The sequence below is a fragment of the Oryctolagus cuniculus genome, chromosome 17 (genome assembly GCF_964237555.1).
Source record: "Oryctolagus cuniculus chromosome 17, mOryCun1.1, whole genome shotgun sequence".
Lineage (NCBI taxonomy): Eukaryota > Metazoa > Chordata > Mammalia > Lagomorpha > Leporidae > Oryctolagus > Oryctolagus cuniculus.
Window position 1 is genome coordinate 5,509,140 of NC_091448.1, and position 22,285 is coordinate 5,531,424.

A 22,285-nucleotide genomic window follows, 5' to 3' on the forward strand; every position below is an offset into this window, starting at 1 on the left:
CTTCCCAGGCTAGGTACTTCCACGGCCGTGCAGTTTACCCCTGGCTGTCTTGGAAGACCCCCTTTCCATGGGCATTCTTTGGTGTCTGGTCCCCGGAGACCAGGGCCCAAGCTGCAGGAGGCCAGGGCAAAGGGCAAGGTCACATGTTCACGTTTCTGTCTTCAGCGCCAGCTGAGCCAGATTCTGGGTCCATCCAACCCAGGCACCAGGCGTGAAGAAGCCTCCAGGTGGTTCCCGACCCTGGCTGTTCCGAGTTCACCACGGCCCCAGCCATTCTGGTCTTCTCTGCTGGGTCCTGTTTGCTTGGCTGAATGTAATAGAACAGTTCCCGCGGGAGGTTGTTATACAGCCACAGTACCTGGAACACACATCAGATTGGCATCCACTTTTAAGAATCCACCCTGCAGGGGGCCGGCGCTGTGGCACAGCAGGTGAAGCCACCCCCTTCAACACTGGCATCCCCCATGGGCGCTGATCCGTGTCCCAGCTGCTGCACTTCCAATCCAGCTCCCTGCTGATGACCCGGGAAAGCAGCAGAGGATGCCCCAAGTATGTAAGTCCCTGCCACCCACGTGGGAGACCCGGATGAAGCTCCTGCCTCCTGGCTTTAGCCCGGCCCAGTACTGGCTGTTGCAGCCATCTAGGGGAGCGAACCAGTGGATGGAAGACCTCTCTTTCTCTCTCTCTCTCTCTCTCTCTCTCTCCCCCCCCCCTTTCTCCCCTCTCTCTGTAACTCTGCCTTTCAAATAAAAATAAATCTTTTTAAAAAAGAATCCACCTGCATCCTTCCCCCCATCCCGCCTGTGGCTGCCTGGGATAGAGCCTCAGCAGCTCTCACCCCCCAGCCGGCTGCCCTGGGTCCCAAGTCTTTATCTCTCTTGCAGCAGCTAGGATGACTTAATGGCAGCTGGTGACATCATCGCGGCTTCAAAGGCTCTTTATTGCTCGCAGAATCAGATGAGAGCCTCTTATCAGGATGTGCACAGCCCTTTGTGGGCAGGGCACAGGCTTTATCTCCTTTCATCCCAGCTAGGTGTTTCTGCTCCCCGATGAGCCAAGTGCTCTGTGCTTCTGGGGCTTCCTTCTCTCTGCTAACTGGATGCTGGGGATTTTCTTTTTAAAATTATATTTATTTAAGAAGCAGCAAGCCAGAGAGAGACAGACAGACAGACAGACAGACACTGAAAGAGGGCTTCCCATCCACTGGTTCACTTCACAAATGCCCACAACAGCCAGGGCTGGGCCAGGAGCCGGGAACTCAGTCCGGGTCACCCGCGTGGGTGGCAGGAACCCAGTTACCGGAGCAGATGTTGGAAATTTTCATTTGCCCTTCCTGGTCTCTTTGCGTCTTCCCTGCTCTGCTCCACGCCCTGGCAGGCTGCCTGGCTCTCTGCTTTCTGTGTATGCAGCACCGGGAAGTGGAGGCAGAAGGGAGGCGGCGGGGTCTCTGCTCCCCAGCTCCCTCCCTCCCCGACCTGGGGAGGCGGCAGCTCCGGAGCCCCTCCTGCAGCTGGGCGCTTTCTCTCTCTCTGGGTCCTGGCCACTTTTCCTCCCTTTGCCAGGACTCCCGACTGCCGCTAGCCCCAGATAACCTCACGGTAAACCCCCCCTTGACAAGTTGCTTTGGGTGTGTGTTATTCTCAGCCTTTCTCCTAGCCTCAGCCCCGCCTCCTCTGCTCTGTTGGGTCTTTTCCCTGGACAGATGTCCACTCCTGACCCCAGAACTCTCTGCTGCCTGTTTTATTTGTTTGAAAGTCAATTAGAGAGACAGCAAGAGTGAGAGTGAGTGAGCGAGTGAGAGAGACACAGAGAGAGATTGGTCTTCGTTAAGTTTTCAAAAGCTTTGTTTTATTTACTAATAATATTTTTCTGTAGACAGATTGTGTCTTAAAAATGTTTACTACTGAGGTTGGTGTGTGGCGCTGTGGGTTGGGGTTCGAGGTGGGACACCTGCATCCCCCATTGGAGTCCTGGAGGCTCTGCACTTCCAGTTCAGTTTCCTGCCAACGCCCCTGGCGTTAGCAGACCCAAGTGCTTGGGTTCCTGCCGCCCAAGTGGGAGACCGGATGGAGGTCCTGGCTCCTGCCTTCAGCCTGGCCCAGCGGTGGCTGTTGTGGCCATTTGGGAAGTGAACCACCAGATGGAAGATGTCTTTCTCTCTTTGTACCTACCTCTGTCTTTTAACTTCTTTTATAAATGCTCGCTAAAAGCATTTTCACAATGCATAAAAGTAGATAGAATAGTGTGATAATTTTTTTGTTGTTGTTGAAAGACAGAGTTACAGAGAGAGAGAGAGAGAGAGAGAGAGAGGTTTTCCTATTTGCTGGTTTATTCCCCAAATGGTTACAACAGCTGGGGTTGGGCTAGACTGAAGCCAGGAGCCAGGAACTCCATGGATAACAGGAGCCCAAGAACTTGGGCTGTCCTCTACTGCTTTTCCCAGACCATTAGCAAGGAGCTGGATTGGAAGTGGAGCAGCCGGGACATGAACTGCTGTCCATTTGGGTGCTGGTGTCACAGGAAGTGGCTTTACCTGCTAGACCACAATGCTGACTCCCATGTATTTAACTTTTTAAGGTGCTGTCAGACTGTTTTCCAAAGATGCATTTTTTTGGACAGGCAGTTAGACAGTGAGAGAGAAAGAGACAGAGAGAAAGGTCTTCCTTCTGTTGGTTCACTCCCCTAATGGCCGCCACAGCCTGCGCTGCGCCGATCCGAAGCCAGGAGCCGGGTGCTTCTCCTGGTCTCCCATGTGGGTGCAGGGCCCAAGCACTTGGGCCATCCTCCACTGCACTCCCTGGCCACAGCAGAGAGCTGGACTGGAAAAGGAGCAACTGGGACTAGAACCTGGCGCCCCAACCGGGACTAGAACCCGGTGTGCTGGCGCTGCAGGCGGAGGATTAGCCAAGTGAGCCACGGCGCCGGTCCCAAAGATGCATTTCTACCAGCAGTGTGGGAGAGCCCCAGCTGCTCCTCATTCTCATCAGCATTTTGCACGTCAGGGTCTTTCTGGGCTTGTGGTCATTCTTCTAGGCTATGTAGTATTGCGTTATTGTTATTATGTTATCATGTTATTGTGGTTTATTCTCGCACGTCTCTAAGGATTACAATTCAATGTTTTCAGTGTCACTCTGGCATGGATGGGGGTTGAGTGGTTTGTAGAACAGACTGGATAAAAAAAAAATGCCAAATAAAGGCACTATTCACTCATTATCTTGGCCAGATTAGAAAAGCCATGGGACCTGCCAAGGATTTTGCCCATGGTGGAAACAGCTCACCTCTGGAGAAAGGAGGGGGCTATTCTATGACTGAGACTTGTGTCTGCTTCTCAGGTGAAACTGTGGACTCCCCACACCTCCCCCTTCCCCTCTCCATCCCCTTTCCCATGCCCCCCCCCACTCCACACCTGCTGCGTCCCACCCTGCTCTTTGACGCATCTGGGGCTCCAGAAGCTTCCAGAAACAGCAGGCAAGCTGACATGGAAGAAACACAACCTGTGTTGGGGCCTGACTTGGTTTGCTCCTTGGGGTTTGTTCCTTAGCAGCTGCGTGGCTCTGGGCGAGTCCGTGAACTGCAGCAGCCTCAGCTTCTCCAAGGGTAACACGGGGGCGATAAAGCCCCCCCAGCGGTGGATGCTTCTCGCCCGAGATGACCGTGGGGTCCTCCTCCTCCTCTTCTCAGCGGTCTACCTCTGGGAAAGCCAAGCTCCGAGCCCACACCTTTCCTTTTTCCTGGCTATGCGCTCTGCAAGGGCAGGCTCTGTGATTTATGCCACCTGTTCCAGCCCCCCGCCCCCATCCCTGGCCTGGCCTCGCTCACACCGGTTCCTCTTGTGCAGCCTGGGAGTCGCTTTCCAGGAGCGGGGGCATTAGTCAGCGCCTCCTTTCCCCGGAACCGAGGGCTGAGCCTGGAGCTGCCTGGACACGTGGGTTTGACAGGTCAGAAAAAAGGGAACCCGGAGAGCGGATTCTCACGGGAAGAAAGAATGGGGAGGGCGGTTGAAAAGGAGGAGACTCGGATGGAGTGGGCCGGCTGGGAAAATGTGGGCCCCGAGCGGGGAGGGGGCCTGGGAAGAGACGCTGGGGGCACTTGGGGACCTGGGGACCGGGTGGCAATGGGAGACGTGGGGCGGGGACAGCGTTCCAGCGCAGACGGAAGGGCGCACGCACACCCGGGAGATGAGAAGGACGCGCAGCCTGGGGCGGCGCTGGGTTCCATTCACGACCTCGGGCGCCGTTGGAAGCCGGAGCGGCAGGTGCAGAGGGCGGAGTCACGCGAGGGCGGGGCAAAGCGGGGCGGGGTCTCCAGGGGGCGGGGCCGACGCCCGGCGGGCGGGCGGAGTTCGCGGCTCGGCTCCTGCCAGAGCGGCGGGGGCCGCGGAGCCGGAGCCGGAGCCGGAGCCGGAGCCGGGGCCGGGGCCGGGGCCGGGGCTGGAGTCCGGGCGGAGGTCGGGTCGGTGCGGGCTCCGGCGACATGGGGTCTGCCGACTCCAAGCTGAACTTCCGGAAGGCAGTGATCCAGCTCACCACCAAGACGCAGGTGCGCCGGGGCCCCAGCCTCCCATTCCACCTGCCGGGCTGGGGGCTGGGCAGGGCGGGGGGCCTCGCGAACTTGACTCGCCCCGAGATGAGACCAGCACGGGCCGGGAGGGTGACGTGGAGACCAGCGCCGGAGCTGGATCCCTCGGCTTGCGCCTCGGGGCTCCATCCCTGGCCCCCCCATCCCCAGCCTCCTCTCCCAGGAACACCCCTCTCCCCCCAGGCGCTGCTGCCACTCTGGGCTGACGTGTGCCTACCCCTCCAGGCGGCAACGCCGCGGTGCGCCCCCTGCCCCGCCCCCCGGCTCGCATCTCAGCCTTCCCCCGCCCCCATCCCCCTGTCCGCCGCCAGGCTCCCCTTCCAGCCCCTGGGTGCCCAGGGTCCCCGACGCACAGCCCCGGCTGACTCAATGCAAACAAAGCCGGGCCGGGAAAACAGCTGGTGCGCGGCGGCAGGGCCTCGCTGGGCCTCGCGGATGCCCGGGGCCATGGAAGGCCCAGGTTTGCCTGGAACGCAGAGAGGCAGCCTGGCGACGGGACTTGTCCCCAGGCCTGGGGGGCCCAGCTTCCAGGCTGGCGGCCCCTGGGGTGGGGGGCTTTCCCCCTGAGGCCTGGTGTGGGCATGGCGAGGGTTGCTGGTACCTTCTGTTCTCGGGTTGGGAGATGGGGACCCTCAGGGTTGTCTGTGGTCTGCTGACGAGGGACTGGGGCACCTTCTACCCGGTCCATGCTTGCGTAGAGTCCCCAGGTGCCACCGTGGCCACCTCCTAGTCCCCAACACATGACCTGGTCCCAGCAAGGCCACTTCCCGGCCCATCCCTTCTCTCTTGGCAACGTGAGCCAGGCTGCTCCAGCCACACAGGTGCACAGCTCTGACTTCCCGGGTCCCTACTCACACAGGGGACCTCCCTCCTCCAGGGCTCTCTCATCAGCCAGTTAGGCACAGCCCCAGAAGCCAGACCCCACCGTATGCCCTCGTGCCCACCCTGGGAAGGTCAGGTGCCCAGCGGTGGAGAGCGGAGCTCCAGCGACAGATGGGGACCGGGCCTGTGTCTCTCCGGTGCCCCACAGCTCCTGCCCAGTGCTGGAGCTGGGCTTTCTTAGGATAGGGCTTTAGGGCTGTGGGTGGCAGAGAAGGGGGCACCAGGCCTGTCCCTCAATGTGGGGCTGCAGGCCGAGGAGGAAGGGAGAGAGGGGAGGAGGGAGGGAGGCTCCCATGTTTACCTACCTGGGGAGGAAACACCTTGTGGTTTCAGAATGGGCTGTGGACCCAGCAGCCCAAGCCCTTTGCCAGCCCTTCCACCCCCACCCCCACCCCCATCCCAAAGCATCTGCGGTGGCCTGGGTTCCTACTTGCTCATCAGGCCCCCTCCCCAAAGTACCGAGTCCCCTGGGAGGTTCCCTGGAGGCGCTTCACCCCCAGCTGGGGACCGTGAAGAAGCCACAGACCAGCCTGGGCCTCATTCCAGAGAACACTGGGATCCTGCAGGTGGGAGGCGCCCCGGGGCGTGGGGGCGGAGGGAGGGACCCTTAGTAGCGGAAGTCTGGGACCCTGGATAGTGACCTCAAGTGTGGGGACCGGAGGCCAGGTGACCAACTCAGGCCTCGGCACCCGGCGTCCCCAGGGGGACCCAGGCCTTCGGTCCCCAGGGTGAACGCTGTCCCCAGGGCCTCGGGGTGTGCTGTGGGCAGCCAACAGTGGTCACAGCGGCCAGGCCCTGGCCGCAGCCGCTCGGCCTTCCCCACCTTCCTGCCCTGTATCCTGTTTTCTTCCTGTCCCATCTCGTCCAGCCCTGGGCCGGGCCTGACCCTCCTGCGAGGGTCTGTTTCCTGGCCCTCTCCCAGGCCGAGTGGGGCCCTCCCCCCGATCCCTGCTGCAGGCCAGAGGGTGCATGTGCACATGTGTGCACATGTGTGTGCCTGGCCACACGGTGCTGACACAGTTTTTCAGAACAGGCTGGAGCAATGCTTGTCCTTTCTCTGGTTGCCCCAGCTCCCGAAGAGAGTTGTCAACGTGTACAGCTGGTGCCCAGCCTGAGCAGCGGCCTGGCCACGCCGGGTTAGCAACACCTAGTCCTCCCACCCCCAGGTAGCTCCGTTCCCGTGCCCTTCGCCACCTCCAGCAAAACTGCTTCTTTGCAAAAAACTTGCTTGGGTTTTTGGAGTGTGCTTGGGGCCCCAGGGCCCCTGGCTAATGCCTGCAGCATCAGGCCAGCCTGGCATGGTCAGGATGGGCACCAAGCCCCAGCGTGGCCCAGAGAGGGGGCCAACGTTCTGCTCTGAAGTTCATGGCCCGAGGCTGGGACCCTTCCTCTGCTCCCCACCGGCCCACCCGGGGCCTCCCAAGTCCTATCGAAATCTCTCCCCACATCTCGAATCCAGGCCTCAGCTGGTGCTTGCCTAACTAGGTCAGAGGTCACGTCCACCTGGTGCTCAGTCGAGTTGCTGCCCCTTTAAAGGGTGGTGGGACGCAGCAGATGGGTGGAGCTCTGAGAGTTGCCTGGGATGTCCCTCCCCACCCACCCCCCGCCCCCGTGCTGGCCCCAGGCCACCTGGGCTTGGGGTGCTGTACCCCTGCACTGGTGCATGGCAGGCCATCCGGCGAGGGCACGAGGGCACGAGGGCCAGCACCCCCAGCCCAGGGCCCCTCCTTTGGCCTTTGTTCTCTCCCCCAGTGAACTGGCTCTACCAGTTCTCGGACTGAGCAGCCCCTGTGCCAGGCCTGTCCTGAGGCCACGTTAACCTGCAGCTCCTGCAGGTGGGGTGGGGTATGCCTGGCCCTGACTTCAGAGTCCCCGCTGCCCACTCCCCACCATGCACAGTCCTGCCCAGTCATCAGGCTGAAGTGGGCTCCAGGACCGACGGCAGCTCCAGCAGAACAAATATTGGCTGAGCTCTGCCATTCGCCTCACCTCCCTGGGCAGGGAGGGAGGGGCCTCCGGGCAGGTGCACCTGCACCTGTGGGATGGGAGGGTGGGGCTTGAGGCTCCCAGGTGGAAGCAGGCCTGTCGGTCCGGGGCTTTGGGAAACTTGGAAGAACCTTCAGATAACAGAAGTTAAAATTTTATTTTACTATAAAAGTTATTTGAAAGGCAGAGCGACAGAGGGAAACATGGAGAGAGAACGAGATTTCTCATCCACCAGTTTATTCCCCAAGTGGCTGCAATGGCCAGGGCTGGGCCAGGCCAGGAGCCTGGAATATTCCATCTGGGTCTCCCCTGTGGGTGCAGGGGCCCAAGGACTTGGCCCGTCTTCTGCTGCTTCCCCAGGCCACAGCAGAGAGCTGGATCGGAAGCGGAGCAGCAGGGCCTCAGAGCACCCAGGCCTCAAACTGGTGCTCTGGTAGGAGATGCCCGTGTCGCAGGTGGTGGCCTAACCTGCTATGTGCTGTCTCTAACAGAATTTCTTAAGACTTGTTTTTAGCAGCTGGTGCTGTGGTGGCATCCCATGTGAGCACCAGTTTGGGTCCCGGCTGCTCCACTTCTGATCCAGCTCTCCACTGTGGCCTGGGAAAGCAGTAGAGGATGGCCCAGGTGCTTGGGCGCCTGCACCCGCGTGGGGGACCCAGAGGAAGCTCCTGGCTCCTCGCTTTGGATTGGCCCAGCTCCAGTCATTGCAGCCATTTGGGGAGTGAACCAGTGGATGAAGGGTCTTTCTCTGCCTCTCTATAACTCTACTTCCCAAATAAATAAATGAATACATCTTTTTAAAAAATTGTCTTTAAACAGAGCGTGTGTATGGACAGACAGAGGATATGGGTGATGCCTTTGAAATGTAGATGTGTGGGAGCAGGACCCTCAGGCCTCATAGCTCCAGGAGTTCGGAGGAGGGAGAAGGCTGTGTTGAATGGGCAATCCGGGAGGGCTCCTTGTAAGAGGTGACATTCAAAGGAGACTCAAAGGGACGGGCCTGCGGGAGGGCCTGTGTGCCTGAGATTCCTCAGCCCCTCAATAGATGAACACTCACAAGGAAAAAAGTAGCAATATGTGCCCACAGAAAAATACAAACATCACCCAGAGAGATTGTTGCTGTTAACATTTGGTTCAGGGCCGGCGCCGCGGCTCACTAGGCTAATCCTCTGCCTAGCGGCGCCGGCACAGGCAGAGTGGACAGTGAGAGAGAGACAGAGAGAAAGGTCTTCCTTTTTTGCCGTTGGTTCACCCTCCAATGGCTGCCACGGCTGGTGCGCTGTGGCCGGTGCACCGCGCTGATCCGAAGGCAGGAGCCAGGTGCTTATCCTGGTCTCCCATGGGGTGCAGGCCCAAGCACTTGGGCCATCCTCCACTGCCTTCCTGGGCCACAGCAGAGAGCTGGCCTGGAAGAGGGGCAACCGGGACAGAATCCGGCGCCCCGACCGGGACTAGAAACTGGTGTGCTGGCGCCGCTAGGTGGAAGATTAGCCTAGTGAGCTGCGGCACCGGCTTTTAAGTTATAATTGTAACAAAAAACTGCTCATCCCATAGGTGGTTTTCTGCTTTGTCTTATTCTTTTTTCATAGAAGGTTGCACCACGAGCCTTTTCCATTTGTTAGTATTCTTTGAAACGTGGTTTTGACGGCTGCATAATATTCCATTGCATACGCTTTCGCCGGTTGTTGGAAACTCTGATTTCAGATTTCTGTTTTGATCAGCAATGAGCCTCATGCACGCGCCTCAGGAGAGAGTTCTGGAAGTCCTTCTACAGTGCACACGCGGTGCCTTGGTGGACCGTGTGGCCCTCTGCACGCGTGATTTCAGACACGCTTCCTCTGAGCACCTGTGGGATCTTGAAATGTGTCATTGGAAGGGGGCCGGGCTGGGGGGAGGGGCAAAGAGAAGAGGTAGCAGGTCTCGCCTTGGAGCTAGAAAGCGCAGGTGTGTGTGTGCAAGGCGTGCTGGATTCAAGTCTGTTGGCCTGAGGTTTGGACTTGACCCAGCAGGAGGTAGGGAGCCCTCTACAGGCCTTTGCGTGAAGGGCAGTGCCTTTGCTGCTGTGCTCGGGTGCCGGGTTGGCGCCGCACAGCGGCAGGAGCCTTGAACTGCAGCGCGGGGCCGTGGGGACAGGGGCGCGTGGGCGCGGGAGAATCCACCAGACTGGGCGGCTGGCGGGCCGACCGAGGCTGGAAATGCAGCACACGTCCCTGTGGTGTCTTCCACCGGGGACAGGGTGCCGCCTTGGGCTGGGTTCCTGGACACTTGACCTCGCAGTGTGGCCTGGAGACGTGTCCTGGGACGAGTCCACAGCTAGCTGTGCCAGAGGCCGGGGACTTTGCCAGAGCCACGCAGGCCCTCTGGGACCGACCCCGACCACGCACACAGAATGTCCCCAGCCTGAGTGCTGGCCAAGGCTGCTGGTGGCTGAGGACACCCCACCCCCTGGCAGTGGCATCTTGCACAGAGCTGGCGTGGAGGAGGGGCCCGTGGCTTCCCTCTTGGGGTCTCTGCGGACCACATATTGGGTGAACTGCGGGGCCACTGGCAAAGGATCACATGACTCTGGATCTGGGTCCCCCCGCAGCCTGTGGAAGCCACCGATGACGCCTTCTGGGACCAGTTCTGGGCAGACACGGCCACCTCCGTGCAGGATGTCTTTGCGTTGGTGCCGGCGGCTGAGATCCGGGCCGTGCGGGAGGAGTCGCCCTCCAACCTGGCCACTCTGTGCTACAAGGTAAGGGCCACCCGTGCCCTTGCTGCTGCCCCAACCTCCCCACAGTGCTGACGACGGCCCCGTGGGAGAGGACCAACATCAGGAACCCCCCCCACAGTGGTCCCCAGGCTCCACCCAGCACCCCACCCCCAGTCGTTCTCTCCTGGGGTTGGGGGGGGAATGATCCCAGCCAGTGCCATTTCTGAAACCTCCTCCCGGTCAGGCCGTGGATCAACTCGTTGAGGTCAGCACCATTTTTCAGATGGGAAGACAGAGGCCCACACAGGTGCCGTCAAGTGCAGGGTCCGAGCTGGGCGCTGGCTTGCCCTGGTCTTGGTTCTCTGCTGGGTGTGGCCTCTGCCTGCAGCCTGCGTGCCCGCCCGGCCCCCCGGTCCAGTGTGCCCCTTTGCCCCTGCCGTCCCGACAGGCCGTGGAGAAGCTGGTGCAGGGGGCCGAGAGCGGCTGCCACTCAGAGAAGGAGAGACAGGTTGTGCTCAACTGCAGCCGGCTGCTCACCCGCGTGCTGCCCTACGTCTTCGAGGACCCCGACTGGAGGGGCTTCTTCTGGTCCACAGTGCCCGGGGCGGGGCGTGGAGGGGTCGGTGGCCTGGCCGGGGGTGGGGGGGAATCTGGCGGGAGGCAGAGTGGGTGGGGCCTGCCGCCTGCCCCAGCATCTTCTGGGATTTGGAAGTGCAGGGGTGCGGCGGGTGGGGCTCAGCACTTCCTCTCCCTGGGGGTCTCCGCCCAGGTTGGGGAGGTGGGCTGTGTTCTCTCTCCCGGGTTCACTGCCTGGGTTTATCCCCAGGAAGGACCTGGGGGTGTGACCCAGTGGGGGGGACCTTGCTGGTCCCGGCCCCACTCCCAGCTATGCCCCCACCTGCCCTGGGGAGTTGGGGCCACCAGGAATCCACTGCCTCCCCCTCCCCCAGTTTCGGGGCCACCTCTCCTTGGCCGGCCACCACTGAGACGGCAGCTGTGTCCCCAGCAGGGTGAGGAGGAGGACGAGAACGCCAGGCCCCTGGCTGAGTCCCTGCTCCTGGCCATCGCCGACCTGCTTTTCTGCCCGGACTTCACGGTGCAGAGCCACCGCAGGAGCACTGTGGTGAGACCCCCCCCCCCGGGGGCCCAGCGGGTCCACATTCCCTCGGGCAGGGTGTGGCGGGGGCCGGGGGGCCGGGGAGGGCTGGCCTGCCTGGCACGCACTGCCCCGGGCTGGGGGGTGGCTGGCACCGCTGGAGAGGGGCCAGCTGGTGCCCGGCCCTGCCCGTGGCCTCCGGTGCCTGGGCACAAACACCCATTGTTTTCGCCTCCTGCGGCGGGTGGGGGTGCGGGGCTGAGACAGAGGCCCAGCCCTCCTACTTCCTGCGGTGCCCGGGACTGGACCCTGAGTGGTCTGTGCCACCACGCCCATCCGATCCCCTGCTGCCCCTCCCTCCTCATCTGAAACCGGGTTGAGCGAGATGCAGACAGAGCTAGGAACCTTCGGGAGGTCTGAGAACATTCGTGGTTCCCTGGGCATCCAGGACCTGAGGTGTTTTGGGGTCTGTGCTTAGGAGAAGGCGGGGGTCCCTGCCCCGGGGACTGGCGGGGCTCTATCCCACGCCACTCAGCTCTCCCTGTCCCCACCCCCAGGACTCCGCAGAGGATGTCCACTCTCTGGACAGCTGTGAATACATCTGGGAGGCTGGCGTGGGCTTCGCTCATTCCCCACAGCCCAACTACATCCACGACATGAACCGGTGAGCTGGGCCCCAGGCCGGGCCCCTGCACAGCTCAGAGACCCCCATGGGTCTTCCAAGGAAACCCCTCCTTTGTGATCCAACCTCAGCATTACGGGATAAACAGTGACCATTGCTTCCCGTGGGGCTGGCTGGGATGCCTGGTGGGCAGGGCCCTCCCGGAGGGTTGGGATCCTAAGACCCCCTCCCCCCTAAGGATGGAGCTGTTGAAACTGTTGCTGACCTGCTTCTCCGAGGCCATGTACCTGCCCCCAGCTCCGGAGAGCGGCAGCACCAACCCATGGGTTCAGTTCTTTTGTTCCACGGAGAACAGGTGAGAGGCCCCCGTCTTTTCTTCCCATTCTTTCTGTTCCCCCAACTCAGTGGAGAACCGGCGCCCACCCTGCAAGTCTCATCTGAGGGGAGGTGCTGCCCCCTGGTGGTGACGGCCTGTAACATGCCAGACACACCTAATCCTGTGCCGTCACTCTCCTTGGAGTCCCCTGGCCAGAACCTGGGGGCCCCGGGGTGCCCCATGCCTGGGTCCTCCCTCTAGAGCTGCGTTAAACCGTAGAAATATATGGCAGACTACATGTGAAATTTCACGTTCAAAAAACTGAGAAACAGGTAAAGTTAATGTTACTAATGTATTTCATCTACCCCAAATATCAGCACTTAGCATGCGATCAATGTAGAATTCACGTTCCTCTTTCCTCATCCGTACGATGAGCGGCCTGAACCCCGATGTCCCACAAACCTGAGCTGAGTCCTGCAGCGGGCGCGGGCAGTGGTGGTGACTGAGCCCAGGCCCCGCCCCCAGGGGCAAGCCCGCCTTCTCCTGGTCTCCAGCCCCGTGCTGTGCAGCCCCAGGAGAGCGGCCTGGGACCTGGTTTCCTACAGAGCCCTGCACAATGGACCATCCTGTGTCTGTCCATGAATCCGTTCTTCCCTTGGCCCAGATCCAAGCTGGAAACAGGCGTGGATGAGCCAGGGTCTGTCCCACTCAGGAAGGGACAGGCTCATGGCTCTGCTCCCCAGCTCTGGGGCCGTGGGCCTGGGCGGCATGGGTGGGGCCTGTGTGGTGTGGGCGGGGCCTTGTGGCATGGGCGGGGCCTTCATCCCTTCCCTGCAGCCCGCTGCTCCTCTCCCTGCAGACACGCCCTGCCCCTCTTCACCTCCCTGCTCAACACCGTGTGTGCCTATGACCCTGTGGGCTACGGGATCCCCTACAACCACCTGCTCTTCTCCGACTACCGGGAGCCCCTGGTGGAGGAGGCCGCCCAGGTGCTCATCGTCACCCTGGACCACGACAGCGCCACGAGTGCCAGCCCCACCGTGGACGGCACCACCATGGGCACCGCCATGGATGATGCTGACGTAAGGACGGGCAGAGGGGGCAGCCGGCGACACCCATGGGGCTCCTCTACCCTTGGGAGGGGCGCGGCTGCAGCCACGGTGGGGTGGGGGAGGGGTGCGGGCACTTGCTCACCAGCAGCCTCCACCCTTGGCAGCCCCCAGGGCCTGAGAACCTGTTTGTGAACTACCTGTCCCGCATCCACCGTGAGGAGGTGAGCGCAGCACCCCCACAGGGCCCTGGGGATGCCAGTGAGACAGGAGTGGGGGTGGGGGACCCCTGGCCCCTGCGTGAGGGAGCTGTGGTCTCTGTGGCCGTGGCAGGACTGGGAGATGTGGTTCAAACGGAGAAAGTGCTGACAGCTTCAGGGGTAGCCTGGAGTGCTTCCTGGAGGAGGCAGCTCCTCTTCCATCCGTCTTGGAGGTGGTGGTGGGGGGAGGTGACAGTGCAGGTAGCTCCCAGTTCCTGTGTCTTGGGGCGGGGGACAGGTGCAGAGCCCCCAGACCTCTAACCTGCCCAGCTGCCCCCACCTTGTGGGGGTTAAGGCAGAGCAGGGCCCAGCCCAGGGGGCGCTCAGTGGACACCAGGGCTTGGAGCCCAGGAGGCTGCTCCTCACGGGTGATGGGGGGTAGGGGAGGCGGAGGGCAGGAGCTCTCCAAAGAGAGTCCAGGTGGGCAGGGCGGGGTTCAGGGTGGGGCAGCCCCAGGGGAGTCTGTGGTCTGAGGCTGGAGGCCCTGGGGCTGGGGGGGGGCTCTCCAGACCCGCCCTGGACTTGGCATCCCGGTGCACAGCCACTGCCGATGTGGCTCAGGCGCCAGCGGGGGAGGGGGAGACCTGCGAGGGGCCGGCCTGGACAGGTGCCCTGCTCTCCCCCTCTCAGGACTTGCAGTTCATCCTCAGGGGCATAGCCCGGCTGCTGTCCAACCCCCTGCTGCAGACCTACCTGCCCAACTCCACCAAGAAGATCCAGTTCCACCAGGAGCTGCTGGTCCTCTTCTGGAAGCTCTGTGACTTCAACAAGGTGGGGGGGCGATGGCAGGGGGGGGGCGGGGGGGGCAGGGGCCGCCCGGGTGGTCCAGGCTGGGGGGGGCGATGGTGGGGGGGTGCTTGGGGGGCTCCCGGGTGGTCCAGGCTGGGGGGGCGATGGTGGGGGGAGGAGCGGGGGGGGATGGCAGGGGCTGCCCAGGTGGTCCAGACTCGGGGGGGGCGATGGTGGGGGGGGCGCTTGGGGGGATCCCGGTGGTCCAGGCTGGGGGGGGCGAGGACGGGGGGGGCGCTTGGGGGGCTCCCGGGTGGTCCAGGCTTGGGGGGGCGATGGTGGTGGAGGGCGGGGTGGTATGGCAGGGGCCGCCCAGGTGGTCCAGGCTGGGGGGGACGATGGCGGGGGAGGGGGGATGGCAGGGGCTACCCAGGTGGTCCAGACTGGGGGGGGGCGATGGTGGGGGGGGCGCTTGGGGGGCTCCCGGGTGGTCCAGGCTGGGGGGGCGATGGTGGGGGGAGGAGCGGGGGGGGGGATGGCAGGGGCTGCCCAGGTGGTCCAGACTCGGGGGGGGGGCGATGGTGGGGGGGGCGCTTGGGGGGATCCCGGTGGTCCAGGCTGGGGGGGGCGAGGACGGGGGGGGGCGCTTGGGGGGCTCCCGGGTGGTCCGGGCTGGGGGCGGGGCCGTGGCAGGGACCGCCCCAGGTAGCCGTGATGCAGACAGGGTGGGGTGGGTGGAGGCGGGGCAGCTGCCCTCCCTGACTCCGCCCCCCACCCCCCAGAAATTCCTCTTCTTCGTACTGAAGAGCAGCGACGTCCTGGACGTGCTGGTCCCCGTCCTCTACTTCCTCAACGACGCCCGGGCGGACCAGTGTAAGGCGGGGCGTGGGGTGGGGGTGCTCTGACCGGCGGCCCCCCCCCGTGTCCTCCCCCGGTGACCCCGCCTGTGCCGCAGCTCGCGTGGGCCTCATGCACATCGGGGTCTTCATCCTGCTGCTGCTGAGCGGGGAGCGGAACTTCGGGGTGCGGCTGAACAAGCCCTACTCGGGGCGCGTGCCCATGGACATCCCGGTCTTCACGGGCACGCACGCCGACCTGCTCATCGTGGTGAGGAGTCGCTGGGCCAGCCCCGGGCGGTGGGGGTGTCTGAGGGCCACAGGGGCCCCACGGCTGCCCCTCTCCCTCCCCGCACAGGTGTTCCACAAGATCATCACCAGCGGCCACCAGCGGCTGCAGCCCCTCTTCGACTGCCTGCTCACCATCGTGGTCAACGGTAGGGGCCCCAAGGCGCCGCCTTTCCCCGTGCCCACCACCAGAGGGCGCCAGGCTACAGGCAGCCCGGCCCCGGGCTCTGGTTCAAGCCCAGGTCCTGGAAACAGGAGGGGCGGGGACTTCAACAAATGAAATTGAAAGATAAGCAGATTATGGTGCAAGACAAAATGGAAAATCCATCTAAAAATGTCGCTCCCCCTCTTCGTGGAGGAACGACACAGGACCCTGCGCTGTTCTTTTGTCTGCTCGGCCTCCCCGGGTTTGCTGCTGGTTCTTCCCGGGTTGGCTACTATCCCTTCCACCTCCGTGGAAGGGCAGTTCCCCCTGGCCGCATTCCCCACTTCCGCAGGGGAGCGGCACACCGCCGGCCGGGTCTCTCGGGGGCTGCACGGGTGTTCCTTCAGCTAGATGTTCCCCATAGATGTTCCCGGTGCATGCCGTCTCTCTCCTCCTTTATAGTCCTCCTCCGCCAATCCTAACTCGGCTGCCCACACGCCGAGTACGCTGCTCTCCAATCAGGAGCAAGTCCTACAGTTTATTGGTTGAACTGGAGGCAGCTGTGCGGAAGCTGTTTACTTCTCTCCCAGCGCCATATTGTGGGAGAGCAGATGCATAGAATAAGTCCTAATTCCAGTAACTTAGTCTAGTCCGGATTGCTCCCCACATAAAAAGTCCATGGGAGGCCGGCGCCGCGGCTCACTGGGCTAATCCTCCGCCTGTGGCGCCGGCACCCCGGGTTCTAGTCCTGGTACCCCGGGTTCTAGTCCCGGTCGGGGCGCCGGATTCTGTCCCGGTTGCTCCTCTTCCAGTCCAGCTCTCTGCTGTGGCCTGAGAGGGCAGTGGAGGATGGCCCAAGTGCTTGGGCCCTGCACCCCATGGGAGACCAGGAGAAGCACCTGGCTCCTGGCTTCAGATCTGCGCGGCGCGCCAGCCACAGTGGCTATTGGGGGGTGAACCAACGGCAAAGGAAGACCTTTCTCTCTTTCTCTCTCTCTCACTGTCCACTCTGCCTGTCAAAAAAACCAAAAGTCCATGGGAAACGCATATTACGAAAAAGCTACGCACAGGTTTCAAATTCCTGCACCACCACCAAAATGTTGTCTTGATCACATTTTTCCACGTTTTCGAGGTCCCCTTGGCGCACGCCACCAGTGGCCGGGTTAAAAATGATCATGATGGGAAGGTGACAAACATGGTCCAGTTTACCCTCCTATCCTGTCGTCTGAACCAGTGGTCGATATAAACCCGACCAGGGAGACGGCTCCTGGCTTCCCCGCTGCCGGCTTGTCTGTGGTCTGGGTGGGACGCTGCCCGTCTGCCCTGTTCACTCACTGGCTTCCTCTCTTCAATCTCAACTGGGCACCTGCTCGGTGTTCCCGGCTCTGAGAACGTGGGAGGAAGGCGCACAGCTGTGTGCCATTTCATCTCTCCGCACCCCACAAAGCTGTGCAGAAAGCCACGTGTGTGCACAGACACACACACACATACAGACACACCCTGAAGACATAAACGCATCCAATGACAGGGAACCTTCTAGAAGAACCTGTAGGGCCTGAGTTTGTGTCGCCCCCATCGCTTTGTGCCCGGGGAGCTTTGGCCAGGTTTAGACTCTTTCCCGAGCCTCGGCTCCCCATCTGTGGAGTGGAAATCGTCCTTTTTCCCTCCTGGGCTGGGGGGACCGGGAGAGGGAGGAGAGGCCCGTGGCTTGGTCCACAACGCAGCTGCCTCCGAGGGCTCCCTCCGTGTGCACTTGGCCTTCCAGGCTCCGCAGGGGCTCCGCAGGCAGGCGCTGGCTGGGGGGGCGGGGGTGGCCCAGGCGTGAGCCGGCCCCTCCCCTGCAGTGTCGCCCTACCTCAAGAGCCTGTCCATGGTGACTGCCAACAAGCTGCTGCACCTGCTGGAGGCCTTCTCCACCACCTGGTTCCTCTTCTCCGCCGCCCAGAACCACCACCTGGTCTTCTTCCTGCTGGAGGTCTTCAACAACATCATCCAGTACCAGTTTGATGGTGAGCGGGATGCCCACCGGACCTGGCCCCGGGTGTAGACCCTGCCCTGCCTCGGGTGTAGACCCTGCCCTGCCTCGGGTGTGCACCCTGCCCTGCCTCGGGTGTGGACCCTGCCCTGCCTTGGGTGTGGACCGGGGGCTCCCACCTGAGCGCGGCGCACCCTGCCCTGCCTCGGGTGTGGACCGGGGGCTCCCACCTGAGCGCAGCGCACCCTGCCCTGCCTCAGGTGTAGACCAGGGGCCTCCCACCTGAGCGGGGCGCACCCTGCCCTGCCTCGGGTGTGGACCAGGGGCCTCCCACCTGAGCGGGGCGCACCCTGCCCTGCCTCGGGTGTGGACCGGGGGCTCCCACCTGAGCGCGGCGCACCCTGCCCTGCCTCGGGTGTGGACCGGGGGCTCCCACCTGAGCGCTGCGCACCCTGCCCTGCCTCAGGTGTAGACCAGGGGCCTCCCACCTGAGCGGGGCGCACCCTGCCCTGCCTCGGGTGTGGACCGGGGGCTCCCACCTGAGCAGGATACCCACCGGACCTGGCCTCGGGTGTGGACCAGGGGGCTCCCACCTGAGTGGGGCGCCGACCAGACCTGGCCTTGGGTGTGGACCAGGGGCTCCCACCTGAGCGCGGCGCACCCTGCCCTGCCTCGGGTGTGGACCAGGGGGCTCCCACCTGAGTGGGGCGCCGACCGGACCTGGCCTCTGAGCCATCTGCCTCCTAGTTCGTTCATTCAGTGTGCATTTATTGAGCACCTGTAGTATACCTGGATGCAGGGAATACAGCAGGAACAAATGGTTCCTGCACCTGGACCTCAGGGAGGGGGAGGCGTTCAAGCCGGTCACCCTGACCCCGATGAGCAGGGACTGCGGGGCGGACAGAGCCTGCTGGGAGTCACAGCAGCGGTGGTGCGCGGTGTCACAGACGCCCCAGTGCTGGGTGCAGAGCTGGGTCTTGCTGCTCATTTCCTCTGTGCCATGGGCGCATCGCTTAACCTCTCTGCAGCCAGCTTCCTTCCTCATCTCTAGGGCGGCCATGACCGTGCGACTGAAAGTCTCAACCTCAGAGGGAGTTAAGAGGCCGAACCCAGATATCCAGGGAACATTTAGCACAGTACCTGGTATCTTAATGCTTAGCAAGTTCCGAAGTAAAAATAAAAATTTGCCCTGATCCGAAGGATGGAGTAGCATTATAGAGGCGAGGGATGGCGTGTGCAAAGGCCCTGGGGTGGGGTGTTGAGCTGAGAGCAGAACAGTGTGGTCTGAGGCAGGACCAGAGAGGTGCTGGGGGCATGGGAGGCCCCGGAAGTGCTTTGTGTCTTCCTCTGGAGCTGTGGAGCCCCGTGGGGGGGAACAGGGGACAGACACAAGCTGGCCTCCTCCTTGGCTGTGTGTGGACAGTGATGTCGGGTCAGCCCCACTTTGCCAGGTGTTCTCTCTGGGGAGCTGGGTTGTGAGGGTCTCCTAGCAACTGGGAGGGGTGTGTGGGGAACTCCAGCCGGAGGGTGTCCCATAGCCACAGCTGGCACACACAGCGCCACCAGCCTGCCCTGGCCCACGCTCTTGGGTTCCCTGTCCCAGCTCCTACTCCTGACCTCCAGGAAGCCTGCCCAGATTGTGTGTGAGTGCACACGTGTGTGCAGGTGTGTGCACACGTGTGAGGGTGCAGGCCCTCTGAGGCCAGGCGTGCTCCCCCACAGGCAACTCCAACCTGGTCTACGCCATCATCCGCAAGCGCAGCGTCTTCCACCAGCTGGCCAACCTGCCCACCGACCTGCCCGCCATCCACAAGGCCCTGCAGCGGCGCCGGCGCCCGCCAGAGCCCTTGTCCCGCGCCGGCTCGCAGGAGGGCGCCTCCATGGAGGGCTCCCGGCCCGCGGCCCCCGCGGAGCCAGGCACTCTCAAGGCCAGCCTGGTGGCCACCCCAGGTCGGGCTCTGGCGGGCGGGAAGGGAGCTGTAGGCTGTGGCACGGCTGGGGGCCGGGCATGGGCCCGCGCAGCCCCCATCCCTGGCAAAGGGCGCAGACTGGCTGGGAAGAGGGGAGGGGAGGGAAGGAGGGACTGACTGGGAAGGGCTTGGGAGAGGTGGGGACGCTTCTGGGAGATGGCGGAAGGAGCCAGGTCAGAGGGGGCAGGCGGTGGGGGTCCTCACTCAGCCTGTGCCCCCTCCCCCCACCCCAGGCATCGACAAGCTGACGGAGAAGTCGCAGGTGTCGGAGGATGGCACACTGCGGTCCCTGGAGCCTGAGCCCCAGCCCAGCGCCGTGGATGGCAGCCCCGGCGAGGGGGTGGGTGACGGGGACACCCGGGGCAGCCCCTTCCTCCTTGGCCCCTGCGGCGTGGGCTGGGCCAGGGCACCCAGCCGCACTGACCGCTGTCCCAGAGGGGCCCTCACGGGCGCCTCCCTTGTTTATCAGCGTGGCAAGACCTTGGCCTTCAGCCTCTCCATCCATCATTAGCCTTATCTGGCGCCGGCCTTTACCCGGCTGCCCTGTCAGCCCCTGGCCCTAAACCTGTCACCCGGCTGGGCTGGGCTGGGCTGGACCCAGAGCCTGGGGCAAAGTGTGCTGGGCTGGGCCCTTGCCCCCTCACCCCTGCAGTGGAGGTCAGTGGAGAGCCCGCGCCACCCACCCCCACCCTGACCCCCTTCCCCTCCTCTCCCTCTCTGGGTTCCAGGAGCCCGGCCAGGCCTGGAGGGAGCAGCGGCGACCGTCTAGCGTGTCAGCCAGTGATCAGTGGAGCCCGACGCCAGAGTGGGTGAGGACCCCACCCTGGAGGAGCCGGGGGTCGGGGACTGGGCAGACGGCATGGAGGCGGGGCTGGGTCAGGGGGGTGGGAATGTGTCCAAGTCAGAGGGCCTGGGGCCGCACACGTTAACCTCCCCACTGTGTGCCAGGGATCCCCGGCTGCACTAAGTCCCAGGGGCCCACGGTGCTGGCTTCCTGCACCCATCAGCCTGCCGAGTGGCTCCCACGCCCAGCGTACTGCCTGGGCCGACTCTGCTGGAGGGAGGCTGGACGGGGACAAGGGCCTAGGCGGGGCTGCTGCCCTCCCCATTCCAAACAGTCACTGTGCACGGGCCTGCTGGCCGCCGGCCCCCAGCTCCAGGGCCTGCCTGGACACGCGTGCGGCCTCGGGGCGCCTGTGGCCTGTCCCGAGTTCCCGGGGGACGGCTCCCGCGGCCCCAGCAGCCTCGGCCCCCACAGGTGCTGTCCTGGAAGTCCAAGCTGCCGCTGCAGACCATCATGAGGCTGCTGCAGGTGCTGGTGCCCCAGGTGGAGAAGATCTGCATAGACAAGTGAGCCGCAGGGCCGCGGCGGGCGGGGTGGCCGCGGAAGGGGATCGCGGCCCCCCGGTGAGCATGCTGGAGTGTGCCTCGCGCCTGCAGGGGCCTGACGGACGAATCCGAGATCCTGCGGTTCCTGCAACACGGCACCCTGGTGGGGCTGCTGCCCGTGCCCCACCCCATCCTCATCCGCAAGTACCAGGCCAACTCGGGCACCGCCATGTGGTTCCGCACCTACATGTGGGGTGTCATCTACCTGAGGTGGGCCCCGCAGCGCAGGCCGGCTGCCATCCCGGTGGCAGTGGTGGGGGAGGGAGGTTGGGCTCTACCCGAGGGCTTGCCCCGTCCCGCTGGCTGGGGCCCTGGGATTCCTGTTGAGATGATCAGCGAGGTCTGGGCCGGCGAGGGGGGGCTTTGCGGTCGGCTGGCTCCTCCCCCTGCCCCGGCACCTGGTGACACCCACGCCCTCCGCAGGAACGTGGACCCCCCCGTCTGGTACGACACCGACGTGAAGCTGTTTGAGATCCAGCGGGTGTGAGGACAGAGTCTGCAGGGGCTGGGCCGGGGGTGGCCGGGGTGGGTGCCCTGGTCCCCGATGCTCCCCGAGAGTGCCGTTCTGGGGTTTGGATGGCCACCATCAGGACAGCTGCGGGCAGAGGGGCTGAATCGGCCTCGAGGCGCCCTGGGGGCTGGGGACTGTGGTGACTGGCTTCGGCCCCTTCCCCACATCGACTCCCAGGACTCCCGTCTCCAGGGCTATAGGACCCACCCAAGGGTCCCCTCTCAAGACCTATGTCTGTGCCCCTGTGCTGCCCACTCCAGAAGCCACTGTGCCCTAGTGGGGCTCACATGATGGGACCCAGGCAGGTGAGGGGCACTTCCCAGTCTGAAGCTGCCCGTGCCAGGCCTGCTGTCTGCCCGCACCCAGCAGGTGGAGAACCGAGTGTGGCTGGGCTGCTCACTGGGGACCCGGGGAGACTCCGTGTGATGGAGGGGCTTGGAGGGTGGCATGGAGGGTCTCTCTGTTTTCTCCTGGGTCCGTGGGTGTAGCCTGGCTCCTTATCCAGGGAACTGGGTCCGGGAACAGCTGTCCAGTTGGCCATGGCTGCTCCCTGCCTCGCTGGGGGGCCGGGCACCCTCTGCGCTCCCTGGCTCCGGCCTCAAGGGCCCCCTCCACCCCGTGTCAGTGCAATCTTTGCTCCGTACAATCGGTCCCTTTAACAATAAAACCTCCCTCTCCACACTGTCTCCATGCTGCATGGGGAGAGCACCCCACAGCCAGGCCCCCCAGGGCACCCAGTGCAAGGTCGGGGCCAGCACTGGTCATTTTCTAGGGTGGGAGAGCAGTGGGGCTCCTCACCTAGGGTTTGGGCCTCTGGGCTGTGGGCACTTAGAGAAAGGCCCACTCAGGAGAGACTGAGGGGCCTCAGCCCCCTGCATGGCCCCCAGGGTCTCTGCTGTCTGCGGCAGCCACCGAGCAGTGTGGGGGACCCTGGGGAGTGTCCCTGTGCCTGCCAGTG

The 22,285-nt window shown here is 63.4% G+C and overlaps 1 protein-coding gene across 2 annotated transcripts; it reads left to right on the forward strand.

Annotated features, from left to right (window-relative positions):
- Nucleotides 1-4,345: 4,345 nt before the first annotated feature.
- On the forward strand, nt 4,346-22,006 carry HID1 (HID1 domain containing). Of its 2 annotated transcripts, none has more exons than XM_051838386.2 (19): nt 4,346-4,539; nt 10,034-10,183; nt 10,590-10,760; nt 11,148-11,264; nt 11,795-11,901; nt 12,098-12,214; nt 13,035-13,257; nt 13,392-13,448; nt 14,115-14,255; nt 14,996-15,086; nt 15,169-15,320; nt 15,408-15,486; nt 17,327-17,491; nt 19,180-19,407; nt 19,661-19,767; nt 20,156-20,236; nt 20,686-20,777; nt 20,868-21,026; nt 21,240-22,006. In XM_051838386.2, the coding sequence occupies exons 1-19, from the start codon at nt 4,474-4,476 to the stop codon at nt 21,301-21,303; spliced, it is 2,367 nt and encodes a 788-aa protein (XP_051694346.2). In that variant the 5' UTR covers nt 4,346-4,473; the 3' UTR covers nt 21,304-22,006. The 2 variants fall into 2 exon arrangements, with proteins under 2 accessions (XP_051694346.2, XP_051694347.2); XM_051838387.2 differs by having other exon boundaries at nt 11,151-11,264.
- Nucleotides 22,007-22,285: the final 279 nt, after the last annotated feature.